At 38.7% G+C, this 20,399-nt stretch overlaps 1 protein-coding gene across 3 annotated transcripts in view; it reads left to right on the plus strand.

Moving 5' to 3' along the window:
* Positions 1–958: 958 nt before the first annotated feature.
* Positions 959–20,399, plus strand: part of rtkna (rhotekin a) — a gene marked incomplete at its 5' end in the record, with an annotated part of 54,859 nt that continues 35,418 nt past the window's right edge. The window contains one exon of one of the 3 annotated variants that reach the window (XM_079477933.1): positions 959–1,295. In XM_079477933.1, the coding sequence (XP_079334059.1) occupies positions 1,185–1,295 (111 nt within the window). Of the gene's footprint in view, positions 1,296–13,694; positions 14,346–20,399 lie in introns of those variants that run through there. The other 2 variants (XM_079477931.1, XM_079477932.1) reach the window with 2 other exon arrangements.

Genomic DNA, 20,399 nt, shown 5'->3' on the forward strand with positions numbered 1-20,399 from the left:
CAGAATTTGCCTAATTGTTAAAGTCTGATTCTCGTCTGACAGTTGAGTGTAGTCATTAGATGGAATCGAAAGACCTTGTCTGTGGCGGAATAAGTTTCGCTGATCTATTCCAAACATTAAAGATATTCCCTGCCAGCTATAACCCAGATCCAAGCAGTGGTTAATTTGATCGGCTGTCAAATCATACCGCGGGCGACCAACAGTCCCACTGCGAACTGTTGGTGGGATGCAGTTGTAGCTTCCTTGAAGTATCTGGCTGTCAAAATGTTGAAGAATTACATTCACCGCATTACATATCGACTCCAGGACAGTTATACAATCTTCAGAGTCTTGGCCTCTTGTACGATGAACTACATTTGTAATTGAACGAACTGTCCGTGCATGGTGTTGTAGTTCTGTGAAGTATGGAATTGCAGGATCTGTTTGTAAAAGTTCTATACACTGCAGGAACCGTGAAAAAAAAATAAAAAATTCGTCATAGTTAGCAATAACATGCTGATAATTACACAGAAAAAAGCCAAACGTAACGAATAATAAGAAATACTTCATTGTTTACATTCATTACACGAGTTCGAAGAGGTAACAACGTTTTTTCCGGTAACAACGAAACGACTTCCGGTCACAATGAAATTTTGCGCTCTCTCCCTCTTAAGTGCATGCTTGCACTACCTTTGTGCAGGTGTAACTGGTTGTGAGAAAGCGTCTGTTTCATACAAAACTAAATTAGCTTTTCAAACGGTAGCCAGAGTATTTGAACCGGCGCTCTGTGTAAAGCCAGCGGTCCCCGTTACATAAGCAGAAATGTTTCACATCTCACCGCAAGTATAATTTAAATACGCAAGCGTTTTAATGTATTTCACCCTAATCGGCCTCCCATAGCCTCCCATACTTATACGCCGAGAGAGGTCGCTGTTTATCACTGCCCGCCTATGAGTAATGCATCCGATCTCGCGTAGTTGATTCACGATGACACACGTGAGTCCAGCCGTACGCTTCTCTAAGCGCCCCTGCTCATTTTTCGTTAGCTTTCGTAGTTTTTGGGCGTGAGGGACGTTTGTTAATGTGATTTTCGTGAAAGAGCCCGTGACAGTGACTGCAACGTGGACTTTTGCCCGAGAGGGTCTCAAACACGGGTCACTTGAGAAGTTCAGCTTTCACTTTAGAGGATCAACTTTAAGTCGCTGATGTTTTGCCGAAATCAGACAGCGAGAGCCACCATCGCTCGGGGCTCCGCGCTGGAGATGGAGATACGGAGAGGACAATTCAGACAAAGTGTTTTCATGGAAACCCCACAGGTAATAAAAACCCGTTCTGTACTTTACTGTAGTAAATCTATGCGCTGTTTGTGTAGCCGGAGATGTACTGATAGAAAAAACGGTTATGAACAGAATTTCTGGACTCGCTTAGTCTATGTGGCGTCATTGCTAAATGGTTTAATGTTAATGTTAATGTATTGGTCACAAGTGAGAATTTTTGTGTTAGAATTATTGTTACCTGGCAAACGGGAACAACTTAAAATCTGGAACACGGTTCCAAAACTAAATTCATTAAATAAGTTTGTAATAGTTTCAATGGTACTGTATTTGTATTTGTATGGAAACCATCAACATGTGTTTTTTTCAACAGGATAAGTTTGGCTGGCTGTTACTGTCAACATGTCATTGCTGACAGACTCTCACAGCTCGATTATTGAAAATGTTTGCATGATCACAATTAAAACGAAGTGCCGAAGACTATAGTGAATTAAATTGGAAAACCATCAATCTATAAAAACATGCTGACAAGGAAAATCAAGTTTTATTATGTTGACTATGGCACTAGTGGTTCTACACTCATTTATTGTGGCTAAAGGCATATTATTCTTAAAGAAATAGTGTTTAATTTATATCCACGTTATTATTTACATTTAGTCATTTAGCAGACGCTTTTATCCAAAGCGACTCACAAAGAGTTCTGGGAGCAATAAGCGATATGTCATACAAAGATCAATAGTATAGGTGCTAATACAAAGTTACTAGTTTCAACAAAAGCTAGACCACTACCTGTTGGGAGAAGAGGTTTTATTTATGTATATTTTTCCCCCTCATTTGTCTGTCAAGTATTCACAGAAGTGATGTGTTTTATGTAGTTTTTTGAAGGTTGTGAGAGATGTGGTTGACCGGACCGCATTGGGAAGAATGTTCCACCAGGAAGGAGTTGTGAAGGAGAATGAGCGGGTAGCTAGAATTATCTAGCATTGCATTAATCCTGTGCATTTTGTTAAAGAGGACAGGCTATATAACATCTGTATATGATTATCCTGGAGTGGGTTGAGTTAAAAGAGAACTCTGTCTAACCCCTCATTATTTTTATACGTTGCTCGCTGTGTTGGTAAGATGGCAAGAACGCTCTTTAGGAGTGTTACTTTTGGATGCCGAAGTGTCCCGGTTGCAGTTCAGGGCAGCTGTGCATGAACTGAAAGTTTTGGTTGGGACTCGTCCTTACTTTAGGGTGAAGCTTGCTTACTATGGGGAATGTATTCATTTCATAGCATTTGAGTAGTTGATATACTAATAATATGCAAATGAAGAAAAAAAAATAACAATGAAGATAAATCTCACTTATGCTATTTTATATGATGCATATTTATAATATATAACAATGTAAAATGAACGGATGTTTTCAAAATATGTCACACCGCAGAACGATTGTACGATTTATTCGTGAACTACCCATTTGTGGATTTATATTTGTATCACAAAATATCTTATTATTATTATTTTATTTACATGAACCATAGTTTCGAGATCTACATCTAGGAGCAAACTAGATCTTGTCCTGGTTGGTGGTAAATAAAAGTGTGTCACAGGATCATTGGTTGTTTATAGTCCTATCTCCGGGCATATTTAAGTTGTTTACCAGTTTATTAGTATTGCACAACTACCATCAGTATCTAAAGTTGATAAGTAGTGAAGAGACGGTCGGTTAAAATGGTTCTCTTACCTTCTTTAAACTAAACGGCTGTGGAGGTTCCACTTTATGTTGTTTGTACAGCTGGAATGGGATTTTGCATGTCTTGCAAATGAATGTCTTTACCGACTGGACTTGCCCTCCGATCCCTTTCAATGCCAATCAGGTAACAACACTTACACATGTCAAAGTCAGTCCCTCATTTAAAATGCATGGGATTTCACTAAGGTCACTGTATGCTTTGGTAAAAAGCCTTTAAGTCTCCCAGTTCCCCGCTGACATCGTATTACCTCTCGATTGGATGTGACAAAGTCTGCTGTTTGATATCTTTACCATGATTTCTGTTCGGAAATCACAATAGCATTTTAAAGAATTTCTTTGAGATTTTTAACTCAAAGTACATTGTGTACAAAGTAGGTTACCTAACAGAGCTTTACAATATCGTGCCCCAGTTTCCAGTATTGGGACTGCAACAGACCGTGACTGAATAAGGCTCAGGTGAAAGAAGCAATTAGACCGAGGGGTAAAGTGAAGGAAGATGGCTGGAGGATTAGTTAAATGGGATTAAATACGTAAAGGGAAAATTGGCTCACTCTTACAGACCTTGAGTAATGCCAGTGTATTTTGCTTTTGTTTAATGCCAAGTCAGCTTGTTACCTGGAACGTATGCTTTGAAAACAGACAAACATGCTATTGTAAAGTTCTTGAGATACAGTATATTAACAGTTGCAAGCTTTTTTAACTCCGTAACAATTTGTTTTGTACCAGTTGTTGTCTAAATCGCACTGTCATCTGTAGTGTGGCACTGTGTTATGTTGAGTAACATAGTTTAACAACTCATATCCTCAAAATTACACTGGAACTATTTTAATTTTTACAAGTGGCTAGTTTGCATACATTCTTTAGGTTTTATTTTTATTTTTTTTAAAACATGGTCCTTGAAACCGCACCTCTAGCTGAGGGATTCTGCCACATATAGATTTTCCTGAAGGCAGTTAAAAGGGATGTAGGTTACACACTTCCAGACCAGACACACCCTTCTACCCACACTGCCTGCTCCTTTCCTAACAAAATCCTGCAGCATACACTCACTACTGAATTGTTCTTAAAGTGGTGCATAAGGAATGTAAAAATGTCCTGAAGCAAGGTTCCCATTTATTTTGGACATGCATTTTGTACATTTCCACCAGGAGACAAAGTTTGGTTGTTTTTCACAGTTACTGTTTATTCCAGATGATTTTGGTATTTTTATGACTCTGTTTTCTCCATTGACAGGCTCTCCTGTGTATTTACTTTAAGTGCTTGTCCATATAGACCCCTTTTGAGCCGAGGTCACGATTACCTTAGCTGGAGGCAGTTTAAAGGGTAAAACTGGAGGCGGCCTATTCAATTTTGCACAGAGTCGGCTACATAAGGAGTTTAAAATATCCTCTTGCTGTGTTTTTAGTGCCAGAATCAACAGAGTGAAGGCTCTAATCTGACTTTTTCACATAACGTTGAACTTTTTTTTTTAGTGCATATACCAGATAACTTTGTTAGTTGTACAACTATCAGTTTACCAACCACTGGAGATTAAACAAATAAAACTGTTTGTCGTCGCTGTTTCTAGTATCCATAAGTGTATAACAGTTCCGGGCTGTGACTGACCTTACATATTTAAATTAAACCAGATTCTCTCCATCAAAACGTGCTCGCCAGCATTAGTAAAGCTGCCAGGGGAATCGATCTGCTTCCACCTATGCTCCGCCCACGAAAAGGCGTCACAATGTTTACTAACAAAAAAGAGGTCTATGCAGGTACTCTGAAACTTCCTTCTAGACAAACCAGCTGTTATTTCAAAAAGGTTATATACCGTCTATATATAATTTATATATTTCTTAAATATCTAAGAAATTCAGAAGAACATATACGTTTGAACATTTCAGAAGTTAGAAGGAGTTGAATTCATGGAGAAATTCAGCATATTAGAAGATCCTTCTTGCCCCGGAGAACAACAGGGAATCTTTCAGCACTGGGCCCCAAAAGTTCTCCTGGTCCCTGGCAGATTGCCCTGTTAAAAGGAACCAGGGAAGAGGATAATCATCCACTCTCTGATGTAACAGAAGCCTCACTCATTTTAGTATGCCAAGCACTCTTGAACTGTGAGCGCCGGAGAGAGTTGTATAAATTGTGTATGTAAAAGCGAGAGGATGTCGCGATTCAGGTGCAAAAGCATTTGAGGATTCTTAAAATCTTTTTTGTTTGTTTTGCTTTGTATTGTTTAAAGGAAATTCAGAACCCAAGAAGCATTTTGGCAAAAACTTCTAGTAATGGGAACAACATCCTGTGATTGTGCAGCGCACAAGATATTAGCGGTTAGGTTGGCCTGATGGGAGAATCTAGTTAATAATTCCTCACAAAAAAGTTGTGAGAAATCGGAACTGTGAATTGTATGACTCTTCCTCTCATTTTCTTAATCTGCTCTAGATGATTTCTATATTCTGTTTGCTTTATTGAGATGTGATAAGTAGTTTGACGCTTATGAGTAACATGAATTTGGGTAATTTCCAAAACAAGGGTTTCATTTGCGTCTTCATTTGTGTTTTTATTTTTGTCTGTGTTACATATAAACAGAATGACATAGTAATTGACAGTAATTTTGGTGACATTGATTTTGCTGATAACATTCTTCATACATGTTTCCTTCCATGAATGAATAGCTCAGATGTTCTCAACAGTATGATGTCAGAAAGTCCAGGACTAGAATCTCGAGCTCAAGGACATCAAGATGTCCACTCTTATCTTATCTGACTTGTGCAGAGCTGACATGAACATTATTTATACATGAACAAGTACCACTGAACACGTGAGCTCTCTTTTTAAGGTTACTACCGATGTCTCCTCTGGCTTGAGTTATGGCCACAGTAGTTAATGATGTGCTGTTGAGATCACTTAGAAGTTAAGAGGTGAAAGATGTCTTTCGAGGATGTAAGTTGGAAGAACAGTTTCTTTTGTGTTAAGCTGAATAATGTTTCATACAGAGCATTTCACAACATACTGCAGTGAACAGTGCCTTATAATTGTGGCAATGGCTTGTAAAAAATTAAAAAATCCTAAAAAGTCCAAATGGTATAACTTAAATCAAAGTTGTCCCTTTAAGGGTCAGTAGACTTGGTGGCCATCCGGGTGGACACCCTGCTGTTGTTCATGTAGGTAACAGGCACACAGGTACAGGTTCTATATGTGTTCTATATGTCTTTCCCCAAGTCTTTTTGCCAACATAATTCATACGTTTTAAAATTCATACGAATTCATATGATTTTCTTTTATGTCATTTTAGGTGTGTGTTTATATACGTACATATATAATTCAATCTTAAAGGTAATTTGATCATTCTTAATAACATTTTGATTCGGTTATGAATGTTCTATTAATTGTATTCGGTTCAAATGTTTGTGCAGTGTTCTTTTGCACCAAGAGTTGATTACATCTTCTGAAGTGGTCCATACTGTCATCCATTGCAAACACACTGATAGGTGACTGTGTTTTCTGTCTTAGGCTAAAATCACTCCATAATGTTACATCATACTGTCCCCTGACCAGCAAACCAAAACAAAACTTCTCATGAGAATCAATCCAACTCAGATCCTGGAGTTAACTGTTTTTCCTGTACTCTAAATTGACGGGTTTATGTTCTTTGCTTAAAGGCATGGTTTCAGAATTAAATTACTATGGCATTCCAGAATATTTAACGTTGCTGTTTCGAGAAGTTTTAGTGTTTGTCTTTCAGCTTGATGAAGAGGGATGAGTTTTGTTAACGTCATGTGCCATCCGTCAGAGTTTAGATTAAGGGATTCATTCATGTACCTGTGTCTGTCTGGAAACAGGAAGTGAGTCATGCATTGTCTTACACAGTGATGTGCCCCAACACAACCCTGCTCTGAATAGATGTGAACTTGTGTTTGTTTAGCAAGAGTTACATTTTCAAAAGCAGAATGTTACACATAAGCAACATTACCTAAATCATTTTGTGTGTGTGTGTGTGTCATGTTGAGAAAGCTACCTTGTTTGCCATATGCTTCTGTCTACACTGCAAGTTGGTGTTAAAATAAAGCTAACTGCAGGGCGATTATTTTGTGGGAAATATTTTGTATAACTCAGAAAAGATTACATTTTGGATTTAAAGATGGGTTAAATGAACTGTAGCTGAATCAGACTTCTCAGTGAGCAGTATGAGAAAGGACCGTGCGTGTTTGTTTATTGCCTCAGCTCACTCAGCTGTAAAGCTGCAACCGCAATAAAAAGTGATGAAAAATACAGCAATGTAGCATTTTGTCATGTTACTGGAAAAGCATTTTCAAAACAGCTGAACTACCGTCACGCCTCTAAAAATATAGATTTGCTGTTGCTGCTTCTAGTCAGCCACTTCCTAACACTGTCTGTGTTTGTGTCTTTGTGGATTTGTTTATTCTAAATGTTCTCACAGTTAGATGCTAATGCACTTACAAGGTTTTTGTAAAGTTTCACATGCACATAACAGCGTTATCAAAACTTTCTGCATTTACATGGATCCAGGAAAATGCATAAGAACTCTGTAGTATGCACGCCAGGCCAGTGAATGGCAATGCTGTTGTTTAAAGAAACAGGACGGGCCTTGGCACATACACATGCACAGTTATAAGCCAAAAATTTTTTAATACAGTTGGTCGACATATATGTGTGTTTAAGTCTGGCAAATGTAAATAGTGTTAATACTTAGTCGAGCAGCAGGAGCTCACAGTACAGGAGGCCTCCATATTGTTTCGGCTATACTTGCGCGTTATACGCATGTGCGTGACGTCATCATTTTCAGAAGTTCCATCTTGCAGTTTCCATGAAAACGAACGCGAAAGCATTTTCAAAAAGTTGCACCGTTTTCAAAAATTTAACTTTTCAGTTCCCTGAAACACTGTTTCTGTGTAAACGGACAGCCAAAACGCAGACATTTTTTACATTATCAGTTGAAAACAGTCTTGTCTTAATGTAGCGTAAACAGCTAAACTGTAAACAGTTCAAAGTCTCCACAGTCATTGAGTTTTACCCAGTTCACTTGATGAGATCTATAGTTTTGCCTCATTCACTCGACTTTCTATTCATCTATGAGACTCGGCCTCACTATGTGCCATGAGTATAGCATTGTTCACACACAAATGACTGGGTGATGACGGCCACACAGCTGTCTCACACAGACACTGTGTCATCGCTGCACACGTCATCGCTGGACACGGTCCAAACCATTACATACCTGGAGCTGTAACAGTGTATGTGAATGAATACTTCTGTGCTCTGTTTTGTTGAAACCCAGGCTATTTTATAAAACATTGACATGGGACATTTGTTAATAATGTGCTAACATGCTGAGTTCACCTCAGACACATGACACCCATGAACTTTTGCAGTTCCCCAAGTAAACAATGCGTTCAGTTTCTAAAAATGGCATTAATCCTCATATTCCCCACCCTGATCTGCTAAACTTTAATAGCATCTCTTCCTCTAAGCCAGGATATTTTTATTCTCCAGTGACAAGATTAAAATGTCAGCGTTTTGTAACGCTGTTTGTTTTCGCTGACCCTCTTATTGTAGGTAATCTGTCTGTCACTCTAAACTGAATTGTAATAGAGTTCTACCTTAACTTATTCTTTGTGTGGTTGAATTTGTTTTATGCGTTATGGCCTTTATTAAATAGAATTGCTGCTGTGTAGGTCCCTGTAAAATGTCTGTGAGGATGACACGGTGTAGTACAGCGTAGTATTGAGTTGCTTGGGATAAAATTGTAGCACTAAATGAATAAAGGTCTGCTGGCAGGTTTCTTGGTGGACTGTTTAAAACATGTACACCTTGACTCCTAAAAATAGCAATTTATGTAGATAAATGTTATACTTCAAAATACTTATCAGAATGAGAGAGTTTCTCCAGTTCCCTTGTCACATTCAGAATATTTTTATCTGTGCCATTAACACACTTTCTAGCACAATTTTAGAAATCCCTCTCATGAGCTAACCAGTCCTCTTTAAAAGGCACTAAATTTACTCTGATAATAAGGTGATAAAGGTGTGTGTCAGTGAGTGTGATTGCATCACGGTGTTCTTTCTCTCCTAGCTATTCAATGGAAAGATTACTCATTTCTTGGATTTTGTCTATGCAACATGGTTTTGCCCAATCCCCACTATAGGAGTATTTATGATGTCCGAGGGGTCTGAGTTTCGCAATGTACAGTGTAAAATGTGTGCCCAAAAAGCACAAACAGGTATCATGAAAATAATCCAAATGACATGAGTGGGTTAATAAGTACCTCCTAGTCCCTAAACATACATCATCTAAGTGGAAATTCCTCCCTATTTTTCAGACATAACTTTTAGGTTCTAATACTTTATCTCTTAACTCTTAAATATAAATGGAATTTCGTTTATCTTTCTTTTCTAACATTTTAAATTCTTATCCCTTATTTCCTGTTTTCTTCACCTTGAAGAAAAGTTTTACCCCCACTGTTTATTTACAAAAAATATATATTTTGACGTTAAACTGGTGTTGCTTTATAAGACACCAGTTTAACGTCAAAGTGCAGGGATTTTGCGTTTTTGACTTTTATTAATTTGACTTTCATTATTTAAAAAAAACTCCTATTTATACTTTTGGAATCTGGCCCTCCAAGAAAAGTAGTTGAAGACCCCTGACATACAGTGTGCCGGGGGGCGACTGTAGACAGATCTAAGTGGAAACTGCAAAACATCTGATGCTGACATTCTTACTGTCAATCAATGCTGGTAACAGTGGACTAAATTTTTTGAGCAGATAACACAAATAGGTTCTGTTTGAAGTTTGATACTAACTAGAAAAGTTATTGTCAGGATATTTATCTTAAACAAGTGCCATACGCAAGGATTGTTTTTAGCAAATACAGTTGGTTCAAGATGTCTTTAAACCAAACATATCCAACTTATAGGTATAAAATAATTAATCATACAGCCTAACAATAGTCTCCTAGATGCTTCAATCTCAGAGCTGTCAGACTCAGACATGACTTAGTGTGATATTTTCAAATGTGATTCATCATGTGCCTGTGGCTTTCCTGGACAGCTGTTTTTTCCCTTATTGGAAAAAACGTACTAAATAAAAACTTGCTACAGCTTCTGGCCTCGTCTCACAGCTTTATTTGACACATTTGTGTTTATTTCTTCTTTGGTTAGACAAAACCAAGCTGAGACATAAAGTCATTCCTGATCTGCATTGAATGTTCAGAAAAATGTGCAATTGCTCCAGTTAGAATTGTCCATAAGAGGGAGACATTATCCCAAACAAGTCAAAGTCAATGACTTGCCAGGTTTACACACCGCACATTGATTCTGCAATTCCATGTCATGCTGTGGTTCAATCATAATATTAATAGGGGATAATGAGCACTGCATGAGCTTACTCCGTTCATATTAATGCATGTGGTCCCATTGAAGAGCTTTCAATGCATTAAATGATCATCAATTTCTCATTTACAGTGTTTAAGTTCATTACATAATTTTGAAACATAATCATTAAGCTATGTAGGTGGATTACATGATTTATGTTGTGTGTGCTTGTGTGTGATTCATAGAGAAAATGGATTTGTAGGCAATGGAAAGCTCCTGGGATGGGGGCCAGATCACACGGGCAGCAGCTGACTTGAACAGTCTCACTGGGAAGTTGTGAGCCGAGTGAAGCTCACTGTTCGTGGACATGTGGTGCATGTTAGCACGGTGACACGGGTTTAAGGCTGACTGGAGACAGGAAGTTCTGAGATCCCAAAGGACCTAAACCTCAGACATACACTCAGAAAGAAATTCCCATGCCTCATTTTGGAGAAAATCAGGCAGCCAAGATATTGTCACAACCAAGCAGTGACATAAGCATGTTTTGTTGTTTTCTTTATAAGATTTTTAAAGATAAGCAATTTATGAAAGCCTTGCTATGTTGCGAACAGACACTGCTAAATATTGTCAACTTAAAGAGAGCACTCCATCTCTGACAAAATGAATGCTTCATTTCTGTGACTTTGGGTGTTTATTTCTATATTAGTTACAATTAGTATCACAATGTTACATTATATCAATCTCCTAAACTTATTTTGTTGTGTATGTGTTTACAGTTCATGAGCCTCTTCTTTCTGTTTCTTGTGGCCTGCATTCACAGATTGGGCTGGGTAGCTCTTTGTAGTGGTTTGCGGTTCTTCAAAGTCTTGCCCTTCCCTCTGTCTGTTTGTTTCACAGATGTGTTTAGACTGAACATCAGCCCAAATTAATTAAACACGCCTGCCATTATAATGTTACATACTTAAAATGAACTTGTAGTTTTATTCACTTATTAGAAAGGCTAGAATGTATGGAAAAATATATACTTTAACTATATGCAGAAGATTTGAACATTAAACAATGTGTTAAGTGGAGCTAATAGTACTAGATTCTTATTGGTAGCTGAGAGCATAAAAATTGTGTTCCAGTTGGCGGATGTTTCATTTTTCAGGAATCGATAGAGCTCCAATCCTGTCAGCAGATTCTGTGCGGGCCTGTTTTATTTATGTATCTTTGAAGGGATTTAAAAACTCTCAACTCTAATCTTAAATTCACCAAACCTTTCAATCACCGAGCCACAGAGCTTAGAAAAGCATTGCAGCAAATGAACCCTTACAACCAAAATATAAATTATGCTCCGCGGACTTGAAAAACAGTCTCTTTCTCCTGTCAAACAACTTCCTTTCACTAGATTTAAGTGTACAGCAAACCTGAAGTGTTGTGGTAACTTCAGTATGGCATTTCCTTACTCCACCCAGTCAAATTCCTTCTTCTTACCACCTAAGCAGTTACGGCTTTATCACCCCGGCCACCCAAACAAGAAACCATGCTGTTCTTCTATTCTTGATTGGGAACGGGAAATGTCCCCCCAATGCTTCGGTACATCCGGTAATGAACAAAAGCCTTTCGAAGGGTTACGGTTCTTTTCAGTTTGCACTCTGAAGCTGGTACCTGAACATTTAAGGCTATATGGCATGTTATCTGTGGATGTGCCAACCCATCCATTTATGCATGCAGACTATGTAGGCCGCTGTTTTTATTTGATGTAATGAGCCCATCCACTTTTCACAAATAATATAATGTACATAAACATAAATAATAAATAAAGTACCTTACATTTTTTATTTCCACTTTTTTACAGATATTACAAGAGGCATGCAAATACTCTTGGCCACATAGGGTAGATTACATTTCACAGAGACCCTTGAGTCTACTTTGTTTTCACCCAACACTGAATACCACTCTGTCAGAGCCCACATTTTGTAGTCTGTTTTTCCTTTTTCTTCCCAAGACTTAAACTAAATAAAAAATTATGTTTTTGTGTTTTCTATTTTGTATCATTGTCAGTTGAAATAGACCCCGGGGTGACAAGATTTATGGCTTTGTTCATAGTACCCCATCAGTATCATAAGTTATCTCCAACATGCATTTGAATGTTCTGACAGTACATTTTTACTCGGGACCCTTCAGGGTTACTCAATATAATGTTGATTTGTAGGTGTACTGTAAAACAATCTGTAGGAAATACAGTATTACTGGCTGCAGTTTGCAAGTAACTTACTGCAGATTTATGTAATTTACTGGCAACAGTTTGTTCAAAGATAAATGAACATTAAACATTAACAAAGTCTTTGTCTTTACAGAAAAAATAGCAGCCTCATGCAAAGCATTCTGGGAACCAAAATTTAAAAAAGAAATACGTTGGTGAGGATTCCTGGTTCACAGAATGCTTTGCATGAAGCTGTAATTCTTTCAGTATTTTCTGTTAAATTGTTAATCTTTGAACAGACTGTTGCCAATAAACTAGATAAATATAAATCTACCATACATTACTAGCAACTAGCTGCATAACGACATTTATTTTGGCTGGCGTTTTCTGCTTTAACCGTGTGGCCACCAAAGACCGCTTTCTTTGCAGGAGAGACTCACCAACTTCTCTGGCATTCACAAGAGATGTGCTAATGATAAAAAAGGATTGATTTTTACGCCTAATGCTAAAATGAACAGAATGCTTCGACCGCTCTGAAATTAAACCATGACATTGTAAATAATTAAGTGTATATTAAATATTGATATAGCACATGTAAAAACCACTTTCTAAAACATATTAGTAAATATTAACAAGCAATAAAGTGTACATTTTCCAGTAAATGTTTTTCCTTATCACAGGTAAAATATTCAGTTTGTACCACTAAACAATTAAGATAAAATTGGTCATGGATAAAGGAAGGAATTCACACAAAGCACTCTTCTTTTAGTAGCGAGGACAGATGGACCTTTTGTTTCCTGTAGTTAATGTTTCTGTATTGCAGCTGTAGCAGCATGAAGACACACATTCTAGGCTTTTATTATGGTTATCACGACTTCTTAAAACGCCTTAAAACTTTTGTGTTAACCCATTAACTTAACCCCGTGTTTTTTCTTCAGATTACATTATTTCTAATTCTCCTAAAGATCTAAATGTTATGCATTTACAAAAATGTGCCATGATTTAACAACTACAGATTGTTTTATTATAGTAACTACATTTATTTCAAAGTCAGCCAAAATCACTACATTATGACTAAGTGGGTGCCGACACTTACTATCATGCATATGATATGTTATTTGCTTATCTCTCTCTCTCTCTCTCTCTCTCTCTTCGTTGTTGTGAGTTGTGAACTGAACGGGAAAAGTCCCCAGTGAGGCAGTGCAGTCAATCTGCTCGCGCTGCGCAAGGTCCGCCACAGCACACAGACACACTTCACACCAGCACAGAGGGACACAAAGAAGGAAACAGCATGTAAATAACCCATTATGCTGAAGCGCTAAAGAGAAGTTGATTTGTGGGGGATCTAAAAGTCTTTGTCTTTCCTGTAGAGAGCGTTCATGAACCGGCTTCATTCGCTATTGTTGTTGCAGGCAGACGTGGAGATGTGCGCGCGCTCGCGGCAGCTGGAATAGTTTGAGCGACTGTTGAGCGGATCAATTCCTCATCTGTCCGTCGTTTTTCTATATTTTTATTTTAAAGTTGTATCTTGGATGCATGCCGCTTCTGAATGTGTCACGGACACTCTCGACGCGCGGAAACGATTTTATTGAACACGCCGTGGATTCGATTAAAGAGTTTTAGTGTTGGATCATTTCTTTCACGCACTCGCCAGACCTTCGATTATATTTCTTAACTCGGAGGACAGATTCATGGTTTGAAGGGGAGGAGGAAGTGCAGAGCTTTAAATCAGAAGCTGATATCCTTCTTGAATGATGCCCATAGACAGACTAGCAGACATGGAGGAGAAACTTCGCATTTTGGAGGACTTAAATATGATATACATTCGTCAAATTGCCCTGAGTTTAAAGGTAAAACCATTTATCTTTATGCTGTACCGTTATTATTTTTACTGTAATTATTTTATTTAGAGATTTAAGGGGAAAGTTATACATTTTTGTCACCATGTTTGTTTCTTGGAAATCAAACCTCAATGCTCTAAATTCTTTTAGAAGAAATATGAAAGCCATTCTGTGTGGTCATTCTCAGACATTTGTAAGCACTTATGGTCTAGTTAAGATGTGTGAAATATGAAACATCCTATATGCTATTGTTTTTGAATATTTTAATATACAATATGTTTGATTGGAAATGCAGTAACTCTAAAACAGAGTAATCGTACTTTTCTTTGAAGGCCTTATCTTTGGGAACAATTCATCATTTGATATCATCAGTGTTAACGTGATGATACCATGTTTTGTAACCCAGGTTATGAACAGCGCAGAAAAAACACTGCCATCCCTTCATTCCTGATTTACTAAGGAGGCAATGGTTTGTGGTGTAAATTTCTGATTTATTATTAGCAGCAGGAGGGACGTGACACACTATACAAGAACTATCAAAGTACAAATAAAATGGCTTCGTTGTTTACCTCCCTTGGTAAAGAAGTGAAGTTTGCCTATGTTGTCTGGCAGCTGTTGTGCGTTATGCATGCTCAATATTTCATTGAATGACGTTCAGCGCCCATCGCTGAGCTGCATGGGGTTTTCCATGGGTGACGAAACTGGCCTCTAGCCTCGTCTCACAGACCATGCTGAGATCGCACCTCGCTGTTTCCCCGACAGCTACAAGCAGTAGGACTTCTTTGGTTTTCTTTACTGTGACCCTAAATTTGAATTCTAAATCTGCATTCCCCTTAGATAATAAAAGGACTTGCAGGCGCCTGTTTTGAGCTGAAGGACATTCTGCATGGATTCCTTGTGCATTTTAATCCCTCAGGGTCATGCATCTCAGAATTTGAGTTCTCCAAAGTCAATAAGTTTCCTGGCAGTGTGAATTTGAAAGAGCTCCTAATAAGATCGAGGCTTGTTTACTGCTGCATGAAGTAGAGAAGAAAAACTCATTCATAATGTTCATAGATGACTGTCATTTTCCCCCAAATACATACAAATGTTCACTGTTCTGTTCGGAGCCAGTGTAGTCTAGTGTATCTTAACACACACACACAGTCTGTATTAATGATCAGTGTCCTCCTAGTAAAATACCTGCATTCTAGGAATTTGTTTTTTGGAGGAGCTCTAAGCTTGTTTCTCATCGCAACAGTACAGCATTTATACATTATGTACTGTATCGTAATTGTCAGTCTGAGGCAATAATATTTTGAGAGAATAAAGGTACATTCATTGCATTCCAAACCCCTAGGCTGAAAGCAATAGTTGTAATTGAAAACAGGGGTCCCGAGACATGATTTTTGATGTTATGGTGCAATTTACTAAATAAATACTCATTGCAACCACCAAAGACATCTGTCTATTCATATGTACAATATAAGGACCAACATTTAAAATAGCACTGACTTGCTTCATAAACCCTCCCCCATCCCACCCACCAGTCCCCATTTGCTGTATGTTAACTACTCATGTCTAATAGCGTGAAATGGATAGTAGTGATTTTAACATATACACTTCACAGCCGCAGTTATTCTTGGATGACAGCAAGAGGTGACGGCAATGCGGTTATTATAAAGATTAATATGAAGAGTCAAATGTGTCTGTGCTCTCTGACCAAATAAATTATTTTGTTTAGCAAATTTTGCACATGTCAGTGCGGCACAGGCCGGAATCAGTTTTTTTCTGATTGAAGACTGCTGTTTGCATTCAGTACCGTTGCAGTTAGCCTTTCAAGTTTTAACTAGTCCATTTCAAACCAAACGTGACCATATTCTTGGCTCTGCTGCATAAACATTCCCCTCTGTGTCCATCCTTTACGATGTCTGTGTCTCTTTTAAAATCTCCCCTGTCTCCCTCTGGTGTCGTCAGAACCTTTTGTTGCTGAAATTCACAGCCTGTTTGTTGTGATGGGTGATGGGAACAGGAAATAGCCGAGCTTCATCTGAGTGATTGGCTGGTATGATGTCATCTCTGGTAGCTACAAACCCACATGGCCTGACCACACATATAATAGCATGCTGTAGGTATGGGAATGCATTCGTGAGGATTGATTGCTCCCTCAGGCTGCACTCAGTGTTGTTGCTTGCCCTTACTCTGGGGTTTCTGCGTGAAGAGTGCTGGGTCATTTGGTCACTTTCTCTATAATTTGTTTTGTTTGGCTGGTGATGGTATTCACCAAAAGTCAGAAGGATAGTTAGTGTTGTGCATGATATAGCTAGACTTTTCTACATTGCTATGCAGATGTTTAGATTTCTCAAAAATGACAAATCTATGTTGTTTCTTGTTCTTTCCTTTTTGAAAAACAAGAAGGTGTTTTGAGGAATGTTGTCGCAACTTTTCCCATTACGTTAAAGTAACGTTTCATCATGAAATCCTATATGGAATCTAGATGTTTCCAAAAAAATATGATGCAGGATTCATTGTTTGCCGTATATCAAAGCATTGGGCATTTGTTCTAGCTGATAGTCCCACTGCTCAAGGGCATTATGCTAATAGAGCAACAATGTGATCTTTGTATCTCACCAGTTCCGTGTCTTCTCTGCTTTTGAGCGAACCAGTAACACGAATTTAACCTTTCTAATGTTTCTGTGACATTTCTTATGTTTAAGGGCCCAGAAGCTCTGTTCATACAGGGATCTTTTAATACCCTCACACAGCAGTATATTTACCAGGGTTCCACCCCTCAGGTATATCAGTATTGTCTTTGTGGATGACCCCTGCAGTCTGTGGTATTTTTATGGTATGTTGCCTAATGAAATCTTAAAATAAAACTATCCTCTACTCCTACAGAAAAGTAGGTATTGAACCTTATTGTGCAAGGAAAATTGGCCTCTACCCATAATCTCCTGTGGGTCTTTGAACTTTGAAATGCTTGGGAAAGGGCAGACCTCTCACCTAACCCAGAACCCCAGCGTGACCTGAATATGCTTCAAATGATCTCCACAATTGAGCAAGTTCAGGTGCCGTGTTTGTCTCGGTTGTGGACAACAGGAAAAGTGTGGTCTCTAGATACCTTACAAACAATTTGTTAATTACATCATGTGGGTTGTGAAATGTCACAACACCACGGGATGACCCGCCAGACATTACTCACAATGATCTACCAGACATAACTCACAAAAATGACCTTGAAATACTGAGATTAGTTTAGCCGTTTGTTGAGATAAATGAACTCAAGTGATGAGCCTGAGCCACCATGACTTCAGGGTTTAGAAGGTTAAAGGTCTTCAATGTGCGCATGCCAGAGCCATTTACTCAGTTGTTTGTCTATTCATCCATAGTAAAATAGCAGAGCAAGGGTTTCTTTTCATTCCGTTCGTTCAGCTGGAGAATTATTTAAGTAGCTTTATCATGGACTGTGAGGTTTAAAAATTCTGTGTTAAACACTAACAGAAGTCTTTATTGGTTTATGCTTAGAAATAGAGCTAGAGTAGACTTTTGACCACTACTGTATGCAGCTAGCTCAGGTCCAGCTCATAACCAGCTAAGGACCAGCTTAAACAAGCTAAGGACCAGCTACTATGCTTCAAAACATACCTAACCATCAGCATATGCGGGTTTCTTTCAACAGGGATGATATTCTGTATTTTTTTAGGAACGTGCTGTCACTGCTTTTCATGACGTTTCATCATGTATCTGCTAGGCTCTGGCACTATGCTCATGCTCCTCCGGCAGGGTGGGGTATCGGGAGGAAGGCATCAACTGGTAGTGAAAGAGGGCATTGTAGTTGGACACCCACCCCTCAGAACAGCTTCTTTTTGCCTCTGGCCCGGGCCTTGGTGCCGTCAGGAACAGGGCTGAATAGACACTCTGTGTGCAGGAGCCAGCCAAAAGCCTCGACTTGAGCCAGCTTCCTTCGGAAAACACCACCCAGAACGCAGTTTGTTAGAGGAGACAGCAAAGCTTTTACCCTGGCCATATACTTTAAAAACTGCAAAGTGCTCAGGCATTCATGATTCTGCCTTGTCTTGTTTTAGTTAATGGTTGTATATTTTCACACACATGGAAAAATTATTCTATATTCAAGGCTTATATTTTTCATTATGACAAGCCATATCAATATATCATAAAGCACCATCCACATGTTGCCTTGCGGACCCTGCCACAATCTGTTACAGACGAAAAAACGCCGGCAGAATTGATTTTAATGTTCTGGTCTCATAGTTTGGTTCATAATATCAATACAAACTGGATCAGGGTGGGAAACTAGTGACCAGTCAGCTGCTTTCCATGTTGAAAGACATCCAAAAATACACAAACCGTTTTCATGCTCGAGAAATATTTTATTACCCATCCCCCAAAGGCAAAGGTTTTACACTCTAGTAGATATAAACACTTTTTTTTCAGATTCTCAGCTGGGCAATGGTGAAGGTGTTTTTGTACAGTGACCCCTCACGCTGCCTGCCTGTCCGTGTAATTGAATTGAGTCTTGTGTTGGACTGAAGGGCGTATGGATACATGTGGGTCATTTTAGCACCAGTATTCACAAACCACCGCACCTCCATCCTCCAAAGAATGGGTTGCAGTTTAGGGCTGTTGCTTCACAATGGATTCAATCAACACGCATGAGATAATGTACTTTATGCTGTTTGCTCATCTCTAGCGCGGTTTCAAAAGAACCATCTGGCCGGCCTCCAGGGATATAACTGGAAGTGTGAGGTGCTTAACTTATCTGATAGCGCCGAAAGGAGCCCTCATCTCTGTGGTACTTTCTGCTCTTTGGTTCCTGCGAGAACTAAAGATGAAGTGTGGCCTGTCTGGATGTTCGTGTTTTATTTATTGCTCATTTCATCAGCTCACAATAGAACAATGCTTTTTCAGGGCTATCAATGTACTTTTAATGTTGACCGGGGTAAAAGCAGTCAAGGGAAGGTGCAACTCAGTTATTTTGGCTATATAGTGGTTTGGTTTGGTTCGGTTTAGTTTTTATTTCAGTTTTAGTTCACCCAAAAAGGAAAATTATTTCATGAAGTATTCACACTATAGTTGTTCCAAAGCTGCATAAATGTATTTTATCAGTTCTTGGATACCACGGACAGCCATAGTACGAATAAATAACCATGGTAGTTAAAAGTGCCCCAACTGTTTGCTTTCTTACATTCGACAAAATATCTTATTTTTTGTTCAACAGAACTAAAAATTGTAAAGTAATTTTTCCTACTATGGTAGTGAATGGGGTCCGAGAACTGTTGTCCCAAGGTTGCCCAAAGTGCTGTACAAACATAATAAACAGATTGTGGAACTTGTGGAAGTGTTATGCGAGTTGTAAAATCATGATTTACAAAAGCACACAAAAGCTGTGCTTTGACCTTTTCAACAGGTCATTTTGTGTTTCCACAGAGCAATACAAAATATGTTATGTGGTGCTACAGCCGATGTATTTCACATCATATTGCTCTTTGAAACGAGATGAATGTCCTCACTGCAAAACCCTGACCTGCTCCCTAGTTTCGCGAAGCCTTCATTTCAAATCTCTCCTCCTTTAACCTCCCTGAACTGGGACGGCCCCTTTGTATGATCTAGTGTTCAGGCGTCTGTCAGTATACTGTCAAATAAATGAGCCAATGTTCTGCGCTTACATCATCATTGTACCTTTCCTTTAGATTTATAGCTCCACCGGAGAAAATAGATTTTATCTCATGCACACTGTTAAGCAGTGTCAGCCTCCAGCTCCATCAATCTAACACCTGGTACTCTGTGTAGCAGGCACTGCTGAGCTCAATGCAGGCCAATGAAAAGTGCTGGGGTTTACTCGGGCACTGTTTACACACTGTTTAGTAAAAGGCCTCTCGTACTACATTACACACTGCCTTGCTATAACTGGACAATTTTGTCCCCAATATACTTTAATTTTATTTTTTAAAAGTGGGCTGAAGCAGAGAAAGCATACAGAGATGCTTTGTTTGCATCTTTTGAGGCACACCCGTAGTGATGATGACACAAGTTTGTTTTAGGGGTGTATTATGGTATCATCAT

The sequence above is a fragment of the Barbatula barbatula genome (assembly GCF_947034865.1).
Source record: "Barbatula barbatula genome assembly, chromosome: 2".
Taxonomy (NCBI): Eukaryota; Metazoa; Chordata; class Actinopteri; order Cypriniformes; family Nemacheilidae; genus Barbatula; species Barbatula barbatula.